At 45.3% G+C, this 19,418-nt stretch overlaps 1 protein-coding gene and 1 long non-coding RNA gene across 13 annotated transcripts in view; one reads left to right on the top strand and one right to left on the bottom strand.

The window, feature by feature from the left end:
* DENND2B (DENN domain containing 2B) overlaps positions 1 to 19,418 on the top strand; it is a 180,175-nt gene that overhangs the window by 87,273 nt on the left and 73,484 nt on the right. For 5 of the 12 annotated variants that reach the window (XM_017891400.1, XM_017891401.1, XM_017891411.1 and 2 more), the window contains exon 1: positions 9,531 to 10,010. The exons of 6 other annotated variants lie outside the window; for them this stretch is intronic. In XM_017891400.1, coding sequence (XP_017746889.1) covers positions 9,976 to 10,010 — 35 coding nt within the window. In that variant the 5' untranslated portion in view covers positions 9,531 to 9,975. Of the gene's footprint in view, positions 1 to 9,530; positions 10,011 to 11,371; positions 12,044 to 19,418 lie in introns of those variants that run through there. One more of the 12 variants, XM_017891406.1, reaches the window with a different exon arrangement.
* LOC108541764 (uncharacterized) lies at positions 520 to 19,406 on the bottom strand. The gene is made up of 4 exons (XR_001889057.1): positions 19,044 to 19,406; positions 18,405 to 18,630; positions 17,314 to 17,425; positions 520 to 1,185 (listed from the first exon to the last, which is right to left on the bottom strand). It is a non-coding gene; the product is annotated as an uncharacterized LOC108541764 (long non-coding RNA).

The following is a 19,418-nucleotide window of genomic DNA, read 5'->3' as shown; positions in this document are numbered from 1 at the left end:
TTTTATTTATTTATTTATTGTTTTACCACTACAGCAACAGTTTCCTTGCTATTTTATAACCAGTGCTTATGCAGTCTTGGTTTTCTATAGCTCTCATAGAGACTGCAGATAAAATGCAAATGTTTTACATGAAATTGCAACTTAGTGAAAACCACTTTGTCAGGAGCTGAGCTAATGACATCTGTGTAGCTTTCAGGTGATCTGCTAGAAAATGGAGCCTAAAATACACAGGGGCATGGATTTATATCATATCCCTTAGACAGTCTTCCTTAAATATCACTTCTTTCAGATGGAATTTTGTGAAGAGTTGGGCAGTAATCAAGGCCCCAAGTTCTATAATATCTTCTATACTCTATTCTGTGTTTCCAACTAAAGGCAGATCCATAGACTTTGGAAAACAGATGAAAGGATTGACTTCCTACCAGCTAGAAATTGGAGCCAAGTTAGAGCCATGTAACTTGTATTCTTGCTTCTATTAGAACATTGTCTTATTTAATCCTTATGCTAGCCCCTGGGAGGGAAGGGGGCTGACCTAACATTTAGTTCTTTCTTAAGTATTGGGTATTGGCTTTTCCTTCCATGTGCAAATGGGAGGCTGGCTCAGTGCTGAGGGACCGGGTGAAGGATTGCATTCCTCTCTTCTCTTCTCCGTCATCTCTTGGGTCACACATGCTAGGCAGGAGTTGCCCTTTGCCTTATTTGTGTGACTACTCATGATCTGGAAATGACTGCCATCACTCCTAGATAACACCAACTCTGGGCTTCTGAGGAATGAAGCCCACATTACAAATCATGGGATTATAGTGACCAAGGACAGGTCCTAGCTGGTAGGAGGTGATTCTTCCTGAAGGTGAAAAACAGCAGGGTGGGCATTTGACTACCTTCATGAAGTGCTCCTTGGTCTGTATCCTCCTTTTTGGTTAGAGGCAGGAAGAGTGAGGGGAATTTCAGCCACAGGAGAATGTGCGTGTGTGTCATTTTATCCTCTTGTGACTTTTCCTCTTTGCAGCAGTGATCCCAGAAAACAGGAAAAACTGCTTTGATCACAATCAGTTTTTAATGTAAAGAAAAGCTGATGATGGTTTTCATTGACATGGGACAAATTCAGGATTTGGGGCCTGGGGATGAAGCTGACTGTGAAAGTGCAGGCAACCAGCTCCTTGGATGAGGTCCAAGTCCAAAAGCCTAGGGGTAAAGGTAAAAGAATGGCTTAATTTCAGTGGACACCTGTGGCATCTCAGATGTTGTACCTTCCAATGGCTTCTTAGCAACTACTCTACCATGTGGCAGCTGTGTTAGAGGGAGTACTATATCCGGAAAGAAGACACGTGCCAGTAGAATATCCATGCTGCGTCATAGGTGGCCACACAGACATTACTTTCCTGTTTAGTTTCGTATTTGCCTAAACACAAGATTGGCTTATGATTACGCTCTGGCTTACCAGCCCACTTTTCTCACTCTGTTTCTTTTCCTTTTTTTTTTTTGAGAAAGAGTCTTACTCTGTTGCCCAGGCTAAAGTGCAGTGGCACAATCTCAGCTCACTGCAACCTTTGCCTCCTGGGTTCAAGCCGTTCTCCTGCCTTAGCCTCCCAAGTAGCTGGGATTACAGGTGTGTGCCACCACACCCAGCTAATTTTTGTATTTTTAGTAGAGACAAGGTTTCACCATATTGGCCAGGCTGGTCTCGAATTCCTGACCTCAGGTGATCCACCTGCCTCAGCCTCCGTAAGTGCCGAGATTACAGGCGTGAGCCACCCACCTAGCCTTCTGTTTCTTCAGCTTCTCATTATCTCACCAATTCTAGAGAAATAGAGTTGCTGGTTGTGTAGGCTAAACTTAGGCCACTGTGATGTCATTGCTTTTGTCTCCTTTGTCACCCCCTTTTTGTTTGTTTGTTTTTTTGATACTGGGTCTTGCTCTATTGCCAAGGCTGGAGTGTAGTGGCACAGTCACCACTCACTACAGCCTCGACTTCCTGGGCTCAAGTGATCCTCCTACCTCAGACTCCCAAGTAGCAGGGACCACAGGCATGCACCTCCATGTCCCTGCCTGGCTAATTTTATTTTGTTTTGGTAGAGATGGGGTCTCCCTGTGTTGTCCAGGCTATTATTCACCTTCTTTATCATAGTTCAATCCTGAGGGTGTTTCCTTGGCCTTCTGAATGTGTATGAGGGATGGGATCTGAAAAGTCTCCTCCTCTGGGGGCTGATCTTATGACAGACTTTATGAAGTTCTACCCAAGAATCTTTCCTTTGCTCACGCTACACCAAGGTCCTATGGCAGGTTCAGAATCTGTGAAGTGAGAAATGTATTAAAATTTTATATGGAATTTGAGAACTGTGTAATTCTGTCTGTACTCTCTGCCCTTCAGTCACAAACAGCTCCCCAGCTGACCTCCTCCCTCTTGCCTTCTTTGTTCTTGTTGCTGAAAATGCCCAACCTGGATGAAAACCTATAAGCCTTGCTCTTCCTCCCGGCTCTTTGTTTCGGTAGAGCTTTTGTTATACTTCTGTCTATGATATCTCCCTCTTTTTCTGCTTACCTTTTCCCTTACTTCAAGTAAAACTCATCTGCTATTACCAGATAGTCCTTATTTTCTTTTTGTGTAAAATTAACTAACTTTATTTATTTTTCTAATAAAAGAAATGCAGGCTCATTGAGGAATATTTGGACAATAACAAAAAATATTAGGAAGAAAGTAAAAGTCACATAATCCCCTATAGCATAATTATTGTTAACTTTTGGTGTATCTTGTCCTTTGGGATCTTCTTCATATGTGTTGACATATATTGCTTTTTCCCCCAAAGTGCCATCATTTTGCACTTATATTTTGTAACCTACTTTTCTGACTAATATTACTTGGATGTATTCCACAGACAGTACATATAGAGCTACTCTATAATGTTTAATGCCACATAGAATTATATTGTATGGATGAATTGTTATTTAGTTAACCTGACAATGGACTTTTGGATTGTTTCTGTTATTAAAAGCTATGTGGGTCAAAGCAGTAGGATTGCTTGAGGCTAGGAGTTTGAGACCAGCCTGGGCAACATAGTGAGATGGTATTTCTAGAAAAAAGTAAAAAATTAGCTGCTGTGGTGCTACATGCCTGTAGTCCCAGCTTTTCAGGAGGCTGAGGTGGGAGGATCACTTGAACCCAGGAGTTAGAGGCTACGTTGAGCTGTGATTGTGCCACTGCACTCCAATCTGGGCAATGGAGCAAGACCCCATCTCTTTTTTTTTTAAAAAAAGAAGGTATGTGGTGGAAAATATCTACATATCTGTATAACTGTGCCTACTTGTATAACTTCAGGATTTCTGAAATTGGAATCTAAAGTTTCTAAAAATGGAATCACTGGTTCAAAAGGTATGTAATATACTTAAATTACTTAACAACATCTTTGTTGTTGTTGTTGTTGTTGTTTTTGTTTTTTTTTGAGACAGAGTCTCGCACTGTCGCCCAGGCTGGAGTGCAGTGGCGTGATCTCCGCTCACTGCAAACTCCAACTCCCAGGTTCATGCCGTTCTCCTGCCTCAGCCTCCCGAGTAGCTGGGACTACAGGTGCCCACCACCACACCTGTCTAATTTTTTTGTATTTTTAGTAGAGAAGGGGTTTCACTGTGTTAGCCAGGATGATCTCGATCTCCTGACCTCATGATCTGCCTGCTTCGGCCTCCCTAAGTGCTGGGATTACAGGCATGAGCCACTGCACCTGGTCAACAATATCTTTTAAAACTTGGAAAAGTATATGGAAAAGTAAAAGGTTAATATAACAAAAATCTATGTACCCATCATCGAAATTTCACAAATATTAACACTGTACCATATTGGCTTCAGATCTGTTACTTAAATTTTTTAAAAATTTGACAAATATGTACTCATGCTTGGAGGCTGGGGAAAAAGTATTGGACAAATATGACTAAAGCTTTCTGCGGTCCTTTCCTCCTCTTGATACTGATAAAAGCCTCGTTACTGTGCATATCTTATCCTTTTACATACATGTGTCCATAAATAATGTATAGTATTATGTTTTAAAATTTTATACACACGGTACTATTCTTGCAGGCAACCTTTTGCAGGTTGATTTTTTTTCATTCAAGGTCATTTTTAAAAAGTTTTCACGTATAAAATCATTCGGTTTAACTAGTGTACAATGCACCATTATATGGCAGTGAGAAATGGTTAAAGTCTTTCTAATTTTTGTAATTTTTCTAATTCCAGATTGCACTCTGTAAGTAGTTGTATGTGTTTACCACCAATGCATATAAGTGTTCATTTCCCCTTATTTTTGCTAACACTTGGAGATACCATGCTTCTCAGTATTTTCCAGAATTTTCATTTTCCCAGTTTATCAATATATATATATTGATATATATTGAGCAATATATATATATTGAGCAATATTTTATTTTCTTTGAATTCTCTGTTGATATGGTTTACTTATTTTCAGTTGGGTTTTGTCTTTTCCTTTAGGAGTTCTTAATATATTCTTATTTTTAATCTCTTGTCAGTTATGTGCTTTGTAATTATTTTCATCCTGTCTGTGGCTTATCTTTTAACTTTGTATGGGTTATCCTTGTGAGGATATGTGTGTGTGTGTATTCCTAAATTGTTTTCCAGAAAAATTGTACTGGTTTACAGAACACCCAACAGTATATGAGAGTGCCCAGCTTGCTACACCCTGCCTGACTCTGGGAATAGTTTTATCATCTTGCCCAGTGTGATAGACACAAAGTGGTATTGCCCCTTCTTTGGTGCCTTTTCCTAGAACATTTCTACCTCTTTGTTATAGCCAAAAACTGGCTTTTCCCTGAAGATCTTACTTTCCTTGTGACCCTCTCCAGTGAAGCCACCTCACCTCCTCCCAACTCTCGCTCTGAACTCCCGACGTTGCTTCCAAGCCCTGTCTGACAGCCTTTCCCATGAGAAGTTAGTCCCTCCTCTGCTCACTCTTGGTGCCCTTACCTGCCTATTGACTTGAAGCTAACTGTTAACAACCTTCTTCATATGTCCTCTTTTTGGCATAATTAGGATTTGAGGATTCATACTGAGAATCCCTCAATGCTCTGGCCTCACAGTCCCTCCGTTCTTCCAACTCTAAGGACTTTGTCTTCATTCCTCTTCAGGTACCTTTGGCTTTATCACTTGGAGCAGTTTCACTTTTAGGATCCTGAACTCGGAGGTTCCCTTCCCTTCCCCAGTCTCCTGTCTGTTTCCGCCTCCCACTCCTTCACTGTCCCCTCCCAAGAGCTGGCTCTCCAGCTTTTCTCTGCCTGTGTAGCCTCTTAGCCAACCTGGCCACTGCCTACTGATTTTTCTGTTCAGCCTAAACCTCAAAGGTGGGAATTCTCATCCTGCACTTGCTGCTTACCTTAGTTCTCTCTCTCCCTTGTCCCTCCTGTGATCATCAGCCCTCGTGGACCACTTGAACAGATTTTTCTGCCATAGCCCCTAGACCTCTGAGTATTGCTTCATCTTTCAGAAGCATAATCTCTGACCCATCATTCTTTTCTCAGAAAACTTCTGTGATTCCCCAGAGAAAAACTAAGATCCCCAATTTGGCTCTCAAAGGCCTCTTAGAGCCGACATGTCTGTGTCTTTCCAACTCTCTTTCTCCCTGGTCTCCTTAGAACTAAACTCCCCTCAGACCGACAAACACTTTCTTGTCCTTCATACATCTGCTTTCCTGCCTCCAAGTCCTTGTGCATGCAGTTCCCTCTGTCTGGGAATACCCCTGTATTCCTTTGCCATTTGGTCTTCTAGGCCTAGCACAAGGGCCACCCTCTCTGTAAAGTGTTCTTGATCCTTTATTTGGAAGTAGTCTCCTTCTACCTAAGCTTCAACATTATATCTCTCTAATGGCATCTCTCTAGTGGCACTTAATTTCATCTTTCTAATGGCACTTAAAATAGTCTTCCTGGTATTTATGAGGTTCATATGTCTATTGTATTCACCCTACAGAGTGGAAGCTCCTTGAGGATGGACCCATATCTCATGCATTTAGTGTCCCAAACAGTGCTAAGCATATTGGCTTATGCATGGTTGGTGTTCGGTGTGTATTAGCTGAATGAATGCATGACTGTAAGTATGAATGGAAGGAGGAGAGATGGCTTCCAGGAACCATACTTAGAATTTCATACTGCCCCCTTCTCCTTCTCTAGCGAGAAAAGAATCAGACTCACAGCTTGACCCAGGCCAACAGAGGAATAGTTCAAGCTCCTGGCCCACATTGCACCTGGGGAGCCTGAAGCTTGTCCTACTGTGGGAGCAGGAGGCTTGAGTACCAGGAATTTCAATGGGACATTTTTGGGTTTAGGGAGTTAGGCTGGCTGCATTCCATGCCGTGCAGGGGAGAGGATTTTGGAGTAGCACAGAAAAAGGAAACCCTGGCTGGGCACGGTGGCTCACGCCTGTAATCCCAGCGCTTTGGGAGGCTGAGGTGGGCGGATCACCTGAGGTCAGGAGTTCGAGACCAGCCTGACCAACATGGAGAAACCCCGTCTCTACTGAAAATACAAAATATTAGCCGGATGTGGTGGTGCATGCCTGTAATCCCAGCTACTCAGGAGGTTGAGGCAGGAAAATCACTTGAACCCAGGAGGTAGAGGTTGCAGTGAGCCGAGATGGCACCATTGTACTGCAGCCTGGGCAACAAGAATGAAACTCCGTCTCAAAAAAAAAAAAAAAAAAGGGAAGAAGAAGGAAACCCTGAACATGCTCTTCGCAGAGGTAGGAGCAAAGGAGCTCGAGAGCATGGTAACCCAGAGGGGAGTGTTTCATTTTTACCAAGTCATGCCACTTTCCTTCCTCCATACCTACTAGGGCTGAGCCTCAGCTGAATGTGAGAAAAACACTATGGGTGTGATATTTGCTACTCTCTCTGCCTTGGGACCTTGAGTCATAGTCTAACTCTTCATCTCAGTCTTGTGTCTCATTCTGTCCAACTACTGTTTGTCCTTTACAGCCTGGCTCACATTTCCTCTCCTACAGAAGCCCTGTCCAGAGCTGCTCTGTCCCCTTCACCACCCCATTGTCCTGTCTTTCTAGTTTGTGTCCCACACTTGCATTGTTTGCTGTTGTGTCTCATCGCCCTACATTTGTCTGTGAGCTCCTCACATGCAAGAATCACATCTCGTGTTTTGTTCTCTCAGCTGAAACAAAGTGGTGATCAATAATTACTGTCAATGTTATTAGGGAGCCTGCTATTGGAACTTGGAAGATTATCAGTAGCAGAAAAACTGAAGTGGAAATGGAGGGATGTGAAAGTAAAACTTAGTCTGGGCTAGTTCTCCAGAATCTGAGTCTGGGGAGGCACTTCCCTTTCATCTTTACCATGGGTTTCTCGAATTCTGGCTTCTGAAGCTCTGCCTTTCAACAGAAATCAGCATTTAGGCAGGTGAGAGAATCAGGTGTTCAGGGTGTGCCCGCCAGTGAAGAAGAGAGAGAGGTGATGGCCGGCACCCCATGCAGCAGTGACTAATGTGGGGTAAACTGGCACCATGCCTCCCGGCCCCCGGGTACGTGGGAGCTATAGGCACACATGGTAGATTGGAGCTGGAAGAATCATTTATCAGCCCTTCCCTGAGCTGGAAACAGGCGGGGAGCAGCAAGCCAATTGGCAGACTTGCCTTTTCTGCCTTAAAGTACTTTGTTTCTGTTGCTAACAACAGACATGGGGAGTATAAATAAAACACAGACACACAGGCACATAGACACATATGTGGAGACTGAATATTTGAGCTGTCAGGGGCAGGGGGGAGGGTGGATGTGGACGGGGACTGAAAATGTGTGGCTAAGCCTCTCAAGATATTGTGCCCTAGGTGTTCTCTCCAGCCTTGGAGATGGGTGTAGTGTAAGGGGTGGTTGTGTGGGAGGCCCCTCTGAAGGCAGTCAAGTAGGAAGTGATACTGTGTGGATGCCACAGGCTTCAAAGACTAGGTGCTCGTTATGGCTGGATGTAGTCCTCATCAGGCAGACTCTTCCGAGCTAGTTGCTGGTGATCCAAGGGCCAATGGCAACTTCTTTCCTTATATTCTGCCCTTTGTTTAAGGCTTGACTCATTGATCCCCGTTAGTGCTCACGCGTGGTGTACTGGTCAGCAGCTGTTGTGGCCTTTCTGGCTGACCTGACCTGTACAAGCCAGCGTGCCTAAATATGTGACTGTTGTTTGGGGTAAGCTCCTGAAGGATGTGAGCTTCTTTAGTAGAGACTGAGACCCGTTCAGCCTCTCTGGAAAAGACGGTCTTAGTAGGAGGCTGAATAGTTCATGCTATAAAAAGCAACAGCTAAGTCACATGTGAGATAAGCTTATTCAGAGACTTGAGTTTCAGGTAGATTACAGGGAGGATGGATGATGAGGAAGACTGTGAGTCTCTACTGCTGGAATTAGAAGTAGGGATGGGTTAGGTGTTCTCTCTTTTTTTCCCCTGGATTGAACATTATATTCCCTGGTATCTAAGATTACATATCAAGAGAGCCTCTCCTGGTTCTGGGAAAAATAATAACTGTATTGATGGGAATTTTAGAGCACTCCCAACATGCGTAGCTTTGAGCACTTGATTCACAGATTCTCTGACATTTGGGATGATCATCTGATGGTGTGGGCGTTTGGAGTAGCTCTTAGCTGGTCTCTCTTTTCCATCTTACTGCTTTCTTGGACCATGTGTGACAAGCCTAAGGAATGTCCAACAGGAAGTACCCTTGATCCATATGAATACCATGTCAGTAATAGTTCCAATCCTCTGGAAACAGTGAGACGCCACTCCAGTCTGAGGATGAGACATGAAAAATATGTGGGCCTTTTCCCCAGTCGTTGATATAGTCGTTGATATAGTCTCCCCTGAGCAGGGGGAAATGAATTAGGATTACCCTCTGGGTTGAGCTTACAAATCTGTCTTAGGATCTTGTTTTTACTCAGGTAGCCCTCTTGGCTATCCAAGGTGGGGTGCCTGGGGGTTGGCGGCACACTGGAAGCTCACAGCAGCTGCTTCTCTCCAGGCACTGTAACTCACTAGCAGTTTAGGATTAGAGGCATGTATCACATGTGAGGCATGTATCACATGGCATTTGTTACTACAGGAGTTAAAGGACCAAAGTAAACTTAAATGGGTTACCTATTCTTATAATTTAGATGGTATGCAAGATTATACCTAGAGTAGTAGCAAGCCCATCCACTCTCTCATAAGCTTTCTTAAATAAGAGAGGGAAGGGTGGAGTTACTCCTATGGTCTGAGAATTGCAGATTACCCTTTTTCCCTGGAGAGGCCTAAGGGTTGGCTCCCGTGTGACCCCCATCATCTCTGTAGTCAAGTGGCATCAGGTCTAGGAACCCCTAAGGAGATACTGTCTCTCTGTTCCCTGGCTTAGAGCAGGGATGTGAGTTTTGTGCCTGGCCCTAAGGAGAGGTAGTTGACCATGGCTGTTATTGAGTGAGGCTGGACCCAGCCTAGCTGATAAAATTCTAAAGCAAGATGGGGCAGTCCAAGGCGGTCACAGAGAATGAAGGTTCTTAGAACAGAATATATTCTAAGCCACTAGGCCCTGGTGGCTTCTTTGAAAGACTGGAGTCTTGAGAGGTAAGAAGACCCCATCTAGCTGGGTTTCGTGTGCTGCCCTCACCTTACCTCTGCAAGTGTCACAGCCGGCTGCCTGTGATGTCTGGTGGTTGACTCTGCTGCCTGCATGGTTCAGGTGAGCAGGGCAGTTCATGTTGAAGCCCCTCCCACCAGTCAGGAGCCTGTAGGACTGTGTTGTTTTCCTTCCTGTGTCCTCAGTGACTGGGCTAGTGTCTTGCACAAGGCAGGTGCTTGGTCATTGTTTGTGGATTGAATAGCTTCTCAGCCTGAGCTACAGGGGACCTTGGCCTGGATCTGGGATCATACTAGGAATTGGATAAGCAGAGAGGAAGGAGAGCACTCCAGACTGCCAGTGATTTGAGCCCAGAAACATGGGGCAGAAATGGACATGTGGACATGTTTGGAGCAGAAGGTATCCTGCCTGGAGAGAGGTAGGGGTGTGTGTGTTTGTGTGTGTGTGTGTGTGTGTGTGTGCATGCGTGCATGTGCAAGTCTGTGTATCTCTGTGTGGGCAGGTCTGGGGAGGTGGTAGGGCCAGGGCTGGCTGAAGAGGGAAGGAAGAATTGGAAAGTGAGATTGGTTGGAACCAATTAAGGGAACCTGAGTCTGGTGTGATTGGCAGTTAAGGAGCCCAGAAGAATGACATGATGATACTGACATTCCAGGATGCTTAGTCTGTCACTTATGAGCAGAGAGGACTGGAGGTAGAAGAATAAAGGGGAGCTTGTAATTCAGTAATACCGTTTAACATTTATTTAGTGCCTCCTATGGGCTGGCACTGCTCTCTGTATAACCAGAGACCATTGCAGTAAACTAGGTATGAAGTGATAAACTGGAGAAAAATTTCAAAGACGACGACATTGTTTCTTCATATTTGGCTATATTTGGCTCTTATTTGGTTAAAGAAGAAATGGCTCCAAGGACATCTTTCTCCTGGGTCCTGCTTCTGGCAGCTCGTCCTTGAGCATGGGACTGTTATCTGGTCTGGTTGGAGCTGCTGAGATTTTGCATATTCCCTGCCAGGAACCGATGTCCTTGGGCCTCAGCTGGGGTGTGTCCCCAACCCAGCCATCTGGAAGGTCAGAGGAATTAGCCATTAGAATGTGCCCATTAGTGGCTTCGAGGGGTTACAACCTGTCAGTGGAATCTGAAGCCCGGGAACTGCCTCTCTCCCAGGGCTTTTCAGAATTGGAACAGCCTGACTGTTCTAGCACTGACTGCTCCCTTATTTGGACAGTAAATTTTCAGGGTGAGATTGGACTTCTCCTTTGTCTTGGGAGAGGTTTTTTTTTTTTTTTTTTTTTTTTTTAAGTATCTGACGTTCTTGTCAGTGATTTTCAAGGAGATAACACGATGTCACAGCTATACCTTTCTTCACCTGATTTCTTTCCTTGGTCTCTAGTACATCCACTTATAAGACCCAGATGGGGGCCAGGCACGGTGGCTTATGTCTGTAATCCCAGCACTTTGGGAGGTCAAGGTGGGCGGATCACTTGAGGTCAGGAGTTCGAAACCACCCTGGCCAACATTGGTGAAACCCCGTCTCTATTGAAAATACAAAAATTAGCCAGGAATGTTGGTGGGCCCCTGTAATCCCGGCTACTCAGGAGGCTGAGGCAGGAGAATCGCATGAACCTGGGAGGTGGAAGTTGCGGTGAGCCAAGATCGCACCATTACACTGCAGCCTAGGGAACAGAACGAGACTCTGTCTCAAAAAAAAGTGAAAATTAAAAATAAAATAAAATAAAACAAAGACCTAGATGGGGTTTCTAGACTGCCCACTCAGCTCAGTCTCCCCAGAGAAGCAAGTAACACCATCATGTAGAAAAGAGGCAAGGTGGCTGAGGCTCTGGGGTTGGGCTTCAGGGCCTGGGGGCAACTTCCTGCCCAGCCTTGAGACATATGTCTTGGTTTTGGGAAACTTGCTGTGCCCCTTGACTTGTGGATTTGTAGTTTATCAGCCCAGCTTCATGTGGGGCCAGGATGGGGAGCAGGGCACAGCCAGGAGTTGGGGTGGTAGTGATGAGATGGTGGATGGTAGTGGTGCTACCGAAGGGGAAGAATCTTCTGTGACGATTTTGAGATTTCCTCTCTGTCAGAAGCCCAACTCTGTCAGCTTCTGGCATTCCTTCTGATGGATACCTGTAACCCTTAGGAAAGTCATTCAGCTAATGGCAGTGACATTGGATTCTAAGGAAAGCAGGAAGGAGAACATGTTTCTGTCAACAAAGGTGTGCTTTCACTAGTCAGAACTTGCTGTCAGGCAGCCTTTAGCCCTTTGGGTGATTACTGTGCTTTGGGATTAAAGTGTCCTGCTGTTTCTGGAACAGACTGCTAGTCATAAAGACAGGTAGGGCTGAAGGGTAGAGGTAGGGTCCCCAGCTGTAGTTGTCAAGAACCCATCGTGAAGGCTGACTGAGCGGAGAAACTGCTGCTGCCCAGAAGGAAAGCACTTTTAGCAGTGGTAAGTCCTTTGCATGCTCTATCTTACTTAATCTGCACAATAGCACTTCATGGTTGGAACTGTTGTCTCCATTTTACAGATGAGGAAACTGAAGCTTAGAAAGGGTAAGCAATGCATCCAAAGCTTCACAGCTGGTAGAGGCAGAGTTTCATACCCAAATATCATGCTTTTCCCATTGTTTCTTACAGAGGAAACCATGATAAGCCATTATGTTTCATAAGTGTTACATTTTAGAATAGTTTCAGATTTACAGAACAGTTGCAAAGATAGTACAGAGAGTTCCCATAGATCCTGCAAGCCATTAAGTTTTTTTTTTTTTCTTCTCCTTTTCTGGTCCATTTTATGAGAATTCATTGGGGGTGGGGAACAGATTTGGAATGAGGACTTTTTTTCCAGAGATTCCAACTTGGTGATTTTTTTTCAGCAGGATCATTTGAGCGTCCATCAGACTGTATTATTTCTTCCCCAGTTCTGCTCCGCCTCAGCTCTGCTGGACTGGGCTGGGCCTGGCTTTGACATCTAGTTTCAGAATCAAATGCCCCACTTTCTGACTCTCTCAATAGGGTCAGATGGTAATTGGGTTTCAGAGAGTTAGGAAGGCAGGTAGGTGTGGGGAGGATCTTTAGCAGCTGGAGTTCTGGATACTCTTCTGTCTCCGATGGGGCTATGACAGGGGAGTGTTAATATTTTCAGTTAATGTTTGATGGCATGGAGCCAGAGCCCTCCCGAGGGCCAGAGGCAACGTCTCTGCGGCGAGGCCTGTTTGCTTGGATGCCCTCTTGAGTCTGTCCTTGTATGGTGCCAGAGTGGCTCATGGTGGTCGCTGCTGTGGGCCCTGGCTGTGGTCTGCAGGCAGGCAGGTTGGCTGGCTGTAGGCAGGAGAATATCCCTAGGTAGCTGGTGTGCTTTGCTTTGGGTCCCAGGCACATTCTCCATTTAAGGGAAAGGGGTCTGCAATCTTCTTGGCTCTGGGTGTGAATAGGCTGGCCTGAAGTCTGTTCATGGCCTTTGCTGGATGTGCTTTTTCAATGAGATCATTCCAGAATTACATTCCTATGAAATTATATTTCACTGAAGATGTAAAGCTGGATTTGTGTAAAAGCACTGGCACTAAAACTCAGGGCTCAGAGCGGGGCAGAAATGAGAAGAGGGATAAACAGCTTTTCTTTAGAAGGAGGGGAAGAAAAGACAGAAAGAGAGAGAAAACAGTTGTTAAAGGATTTTGCATTGAAAACTGGTGTGCGGTAAGCATACCCAAGGAGTCGGGATTGCCACTCACCTCTGGAAAGGCAGGCTTGGTGTTTGTTGTTCCAGCTGCCTCCCACCCCCAGGCGGTTTGGAGGGAGATGCCCTTGAGGCTTCAGTGTGTAAGGTTGCTGGAACGCTGGAGCTGCCCAGGTGTCTCCTGGTCATGGCACTCAAGGCCTATCCCTGCCTTTCTAGCCTCATTTTGCACCATCCCATATCTAATCTAATTTCTCTCTCTCTCTCTCTCTCTCTCTGTTTCCTTCTGTCTCGTGCACACACCCACACTCTCACACTCATTCTACTATTAGTATGATACATTGCTACTCACAACACTTCTGACACCAAATGTGTGGGGTTTTTTCTCTTGCACTGGCCAGTTTGCCAAACTTGCTGGGCACCAACTGGGGTTTCTTACAATTTAATTCAATTTTGACACTACCTGCATAATCCACAGATTAAGTAGGGACAAGACTGTTCCCATTTCAGATGCTAATCACAAGCCTGGGCCACCCATACTTTTGACCAACTCACTGTAAAGTTGGAGGGATTGGTTCCCACAACCCCCTCCTCAGGTTTGGTAATTTGCTAGAATGGCTCACAGAACTCAGAAAAACAGTTGACTTACTATTAACCCTACTATTAGTATTATGTTACTATTAGTTTATTATTAAGGATACAACCCAGGAACAGCCAAATGGAAGAGATGCATAGGGCAAAGTTTTGGGAGGGGGTGTGTGTGTGTGTATGTATGTATATGTTTAGAGCTTCCATTCCCTCTCAGGGTGCACCACCCTCCCAGCACCTTGATGTGTTCACCAACCTGGGAGCTCTCTGAATTCAGAAGTTTCAGGTATTTATGGAGGTTTCACTACGTCAGCATGCCATGTTTTGAATGTCACCTCCAAAACTCATGTTGAAATCTGATTGCCATTGTGATGGTATTAAGAGATAGGACCCTTCAGAGTGGTTGGGTCATGAGGGCCCAATTAATCATGAATGGATTAATGCCATCATTGCTAGAGTTCATTTCTGATAAAAACACGTCCGGCCCCTCCTGCCTTCTCTCTCTTTTGTGTGTGCTGTTGTGCCCTTCTGCCTTTCTGCTATGGGATGATGCAGCAAGAAGGCTGGCACCAGAGTCAGCCATCAGTCTTAAGACTTCCCAGCCTCTGGAACTGTAAGAAAGAAATCCCCACTTCATTAGCATAAATTCAGGTGTAGTAGAGGGACTTGTTATAAATCACAAAGTAGGCTTCTCTCACCCCCATCCCTTGGGAAATGCCAAGGGTTTTTGAAGCTGTGCCCAGAACTGGGAAGAAGGTGCTCTCTCTCTCTCTCTCTCTCTCTGTGTATGTATGTGTGTGTGTGTATATATATTCCTTATATAGAGATATATATTCATTATTATATATATGGAATATGTGTATATATATATTCCTTATCTCACAGTAACACACATGTGCACACACACACTCACAGCCCCTGCATGCTGGTAGTGTGAGATTGTATACCCCATACTCTATATGATTCTGCTTTGTATCCCTGTGTACACACTGTTACCCATAGCATGGAATGAATGTCCTTTTCTCCCCTTGTCTGCTGAGAGCACTCTAGTTGCTCTAAAACCCATTTTAGCTTTGCCTCCTCTGAAATCTTTTGTGCTGCCCGCTGACGGTTACTTTCTGGCACCTTCGTGCTGTCACCATTCCTTGTGCATCCCGCTGCTCCTGCACATTTCATTTGATACGTTTTCAAGGAAAAGCCTCTAGTACGGGGCTTAGTAAAGGGTGGGCGCTTGTGAAATGATTGTTGAAGAAAGAAACCAAATGAATGGAGAGCTGGATCTAAGTGAAGGTCATGTACTGCAGGCAGGGCAAACTACAGAAAGGTGTCTAACATGGCATAAGTGCCATCAGAGAGGCTAGAAGATGAGTGTCAGACTGGCAGAAAAGGTGGGGTGTGTGTACTTCCCTGTGCACACAAGTGTGGAATCGTTCGTGGAGTGGCAAGATAGTCTGTGCAGTGGTGCACACCTGTCATCCCATCTACTTGGGAAGGCTGAGGCAGAAGGATCATTTTAGCCAGGAGTTCAGGGCTGCAGTAACTATAATGATGCACCTGCACTCCAGCCTCGGTGACAGAGTAAGACCCTGCTTATAAAAAGATTTTTAAAATAAATTAGAAAAAAAAAAAGAAAGCCCAGTGAGTTCTGGGTTCCATAGACTGACTACAGGGATTAGGTCTGGACTCACTCAAGGTGAGATGAAACTACTTTCTGAGCAGTCTTTGCAAAACGACAGCAGGATAGAAGGAAAAGAGCTGTAGCTTTGGAATTGAGGATTCTGGGTGGTGGTGATTATACTGTTAATAATGATAACATAGTCCTAACTATGAGCCGGACAGTATACCAGGCACTTTACATATGTTAATTCATTTATCCTTACAATGTCTCTGTGAAGTAATGACTACTAATTGTTGATTTATGAAGATTGCAGAGCAATTCTGGACCTGGTTCTGCTCTTACTAATTGAGTGAACTGAGGGCAAGACGCTTAGCCCTACTGAGCCCCAGCCTCCTCTTTTGTGAAACGAAGAAGATACCTTTTGCATTTAATCTTCTTGGGCTTATTGGTAGAAAATGTTTTTGAAAAGTATACTCTAAAGTACTTTGCATTGAGGAAGAAGGGAAACTTGCAAAGTAATTGTAGTTTAGATACTGGGCTCATACTTAATGCAGATGCTGCTCTGAGCAGGGGCCACATTTGCACTTCACAGATACACAAGTTGGGCTACTGGCAATCTCTTTGATTAAATGCCTGGATTTGAGCCACTGTTAAAAAAAAAAAAAAAAAGAAGTCTTTTTTGCCCCTTTCTTTCTTTTTTACGTTTTGTGGAGATGGAGCCTCACTATGTTACCCAGGCTGGTCTTGAACTCCTGGGTTCAGGTGATCCTGCCTGCCTCGGCCTCCCACAGTGCTGAGACTACAGTCATGAGCTACTGCACTTGGCCCAAGAAATGAGTTTTATTGGAGCCAAATGTATATGTGAAATGTCATAAGGGACAGATTTTTTGTGCTAAACCAGCCCTTCTTCCCCAGCCAGGGAAATAGTGGTAAAGCTGGGCGGTAGGCATTTGCATGGGGAAGGATTAGCACCAGTGTGGGGCCACTGCAGCAGGTGGCAAAAAGGCTGGCTCAGAGCAGAGGCACAGCCGCTGACTGCAGGGTCCCATGAGCAGGGGGTGTGTGACCTCTTTTTTCTAAGATGAGACACTTACGGGAGTTTTTAGAACCACTGGGTGTGGTGGTTCACACCTGTAATCTCAGCACTTTGGGAGGCCGAGGCGGGCAGATCACTTGAGGTCAGGAGTTCGAGACCAGCCTGGTCAACATGGTGAAACCGTGTCACTACTAAAAATACAAAAATTGGACGGGAGTGGTGGTATGTGCCTGTAATCCCAGCTACTCAGGAGGCTGAGGCACGAGAATCACTTGAACCTGGGAAGCAGAGGTTGTGGGGAGCTGAGTTTGTGCCACTGCACTCCAGCCTGGGTGACAAAATGAGACTCTGTCTCAAAAAAAAAAAAAAAAAAAAAGTTGCTTTACATTGCTGTTACCTTGGCAACGGAGACTGTGTCCCTCAAAGTGGTCCTCTGCTGGCACTAGATACACAAATGTGTCAGCACTTGGGCTTGGCAGGCATTGCTGAGCCAGGCAGTGAGTGATAAGGGGGATAAAGGGGACATAGGGGGAGTGCCTCCAAGAGCTGCAAGGAGGGGCAGTGTGGCCCTTCTAAGCCACATTTCTACAGTAGTCTCTGGAGCTTCTTCGAGCCAAGTGGCTTCCTCCATGAGGTTGCAGCTCACAGTGCCTGCAGGCCTGAGGGTTGCCTGGATTGACCATGATGCCTGAGTGTATAATTATAGGTCACTGAACAGAAACCCTAGTCAGCTACATCCCTCAAAAATGCCTAATTGTAGGCTACAAATATGAAAATATACAAGAGCTTAGAAACATGTCATACCTCATTACAGAGAGCAATGGCATGAGTCAGCTGTGATGTGGGTGGCTTTAGTGTGCTTGGTGAGCATGCTGGCAGGTCCAGAAGAGGGCAGGAGGCACATTCCCCAAGCTTCCTGCAGGGAGATTGAGGACTTTGGGAAAAGGGGGAAGTATAAGCTGTGACCATAGCCTAGCCTGCTAGTCATACCTGCAGTTACACAGCTAAAGGGGTCTGCTTACCTGATGGTAGATTGATTCCTGTTTGGGAATTGTTTCCTGACCAGTTTACAAACCACATTAGAAAACAGCACATTTGGCCAGGCACGGTTGCTCGCACCTGTAATGCCAGCGTTTTGGGAGGCAGGAGGATCATTTAAGGCCAGGAGTTTGAGACCAGCCTGGGCAAAATAGCAAAACCCCTATCTCTACAAAAAATTTAAAAACTTAGCTGGCTGTGGTGGCACGCACCTGTAGTCCCAGCTACTCTGGAGGCTGAGGCAAGAGGATCACTTGAGCCCAAGTTTGAGGCTGCAGTGAGCTATTATTGTGTCACTGCACTCCAGCCTGGGAGACAGAGCAAGACCTAGTCTCTCAATAATAAATAAATAAATAAATAATCCTTGAGGGAAGTGAGGTCATATATAATACCGTATGTTACCTAACTGGGCCATACAGATTTTATTGCTGGGTTGAGGGAACCCACTTTGTCTCCGGGTGGGGAGGGGTACTTGAATAAGGGCCCAGCCTGGTTGCTCTGGTCTGGTCTGGCAGTGCTTTCTCACCGAGAGGCCTCTCCCAGCTCAGAAAGAAGCAACAGCTCAATCTAGATCTCTTTCTTTTGTCCCTGCCTGTCCTCCCAACTCCCCTTGGTGTAGATGAGTCTACACACACCCTTGCTGCCAGTGGCTTGCCATTCCTTTTCTGAGTCACCGCCCTTCATTACCAGATCTCTAGTGGTAATAGTAGAAGGGAGGGTTAATCTGTCGCCCTTGGGGTACTCTTTCCTCCCAGTTTTAAACTTTTTAGTCAACTCTACGAATGTAGGAATCTTAGTATTGAAAGCGACCTTAGGTGCCACCCATGCCCATCTCAAAGGCAAGGGAATGGACTAACCTTATCTGCCTTTACTGTGGTATTCCCAGCATGTAACTGAGTGGAGTGTGGTAGGGGGTGCAAAAATACTTGCGGAATGAGTGAGTCCCCGTAAATAGCAGCAGCTTCACAAGACCATTGTCATTGCCCCGTTTGTTCATTTTTTTGACGAATATTATGTGCCAGTTCCTTTTAAGTTCTGGAATACTGTGATGAACAACACAGTCCTTGTCCTCTGGAACATATTCTGTAATTGAGAAATAAGGAATTAAAAAGAATTTGTAGTCTCCAAATGAAATTTAAGAATTAAAACTTCTTCCTCATTTTGGCTTCTCTGGGTCTCTCATTTTCTGAGGTCTCTTTGGGGGACCCTAGAAAACACATCTAATCCCTTTTTCACACGAGAGCCTTTCCGGATTCCCAAGCCAGCGATCAGCCTGCCCGCTCACAGCCTTCTCTTCTCCAGGTAAACCTCAGTTCCTTCCGCCATTTCTCCTGCGACATGCTTCATTTCTGAGTGCCCTCTCCATCCTGCCCACTGTCCTTAGCATGCAGTCCAAACTGACAGTCTGTCCCTCGGCCAGTTTGGAGCCCACAACAGAATACCACCTCCTACACATTCATTTCCAGGGAGTGTTCCAGCCTGGAGCCTCTCCTTACTCTGGGCTCAGGCGATAGGTGAGGGAAAGAGAAGGTCCTGCCTGGACTTGGCCAGACTGAGAGCATCTTCATATTTGGCCAATCCTGGAATTCGAAATTCTTTTCTTTTGTCTCTTCCCTGCCTCCCCACCATCCTTCCCTTGGTATAGACGAATCTACACACAGCCTTGCTGCCAGAGGCTTGCCTTTCCTTTTCTGAGTCACTGCCCTTCATTATCAGGGAAATTAGCATGAAAAAGCGAATTGCAGTTCTATAACTGTATTCTTGTCCTCTGTCACATTCTCCACCCCAGCACCCCCACCTAAAATGACAAAAGTTGAGTCCTGTGACATCACAACAGTTGGCTATTGTGTCAACAACTGTGATGTCACCAA

This window comes from Rhinopithecus bieti, unplaced genomic scaffold (genome assembly GCF_001698545.2).
Source record: "Rhinopithecus bieti isolate Rb0 unplaced genomic scaffold, ASM169854v2 scaffold_20891, whole genome shotgun sequence".
In the NCBI taxonomy this organism is placed as follows: Eukaryota; Metazoa; Chordata; class Mammalia; order Primates; family Cercopithecidae; genus Rhinopithecus; species Rhinopithecus bieti.
This window is presented reverse-complemented; position numbering and strand designations above follow the sequence as displayed.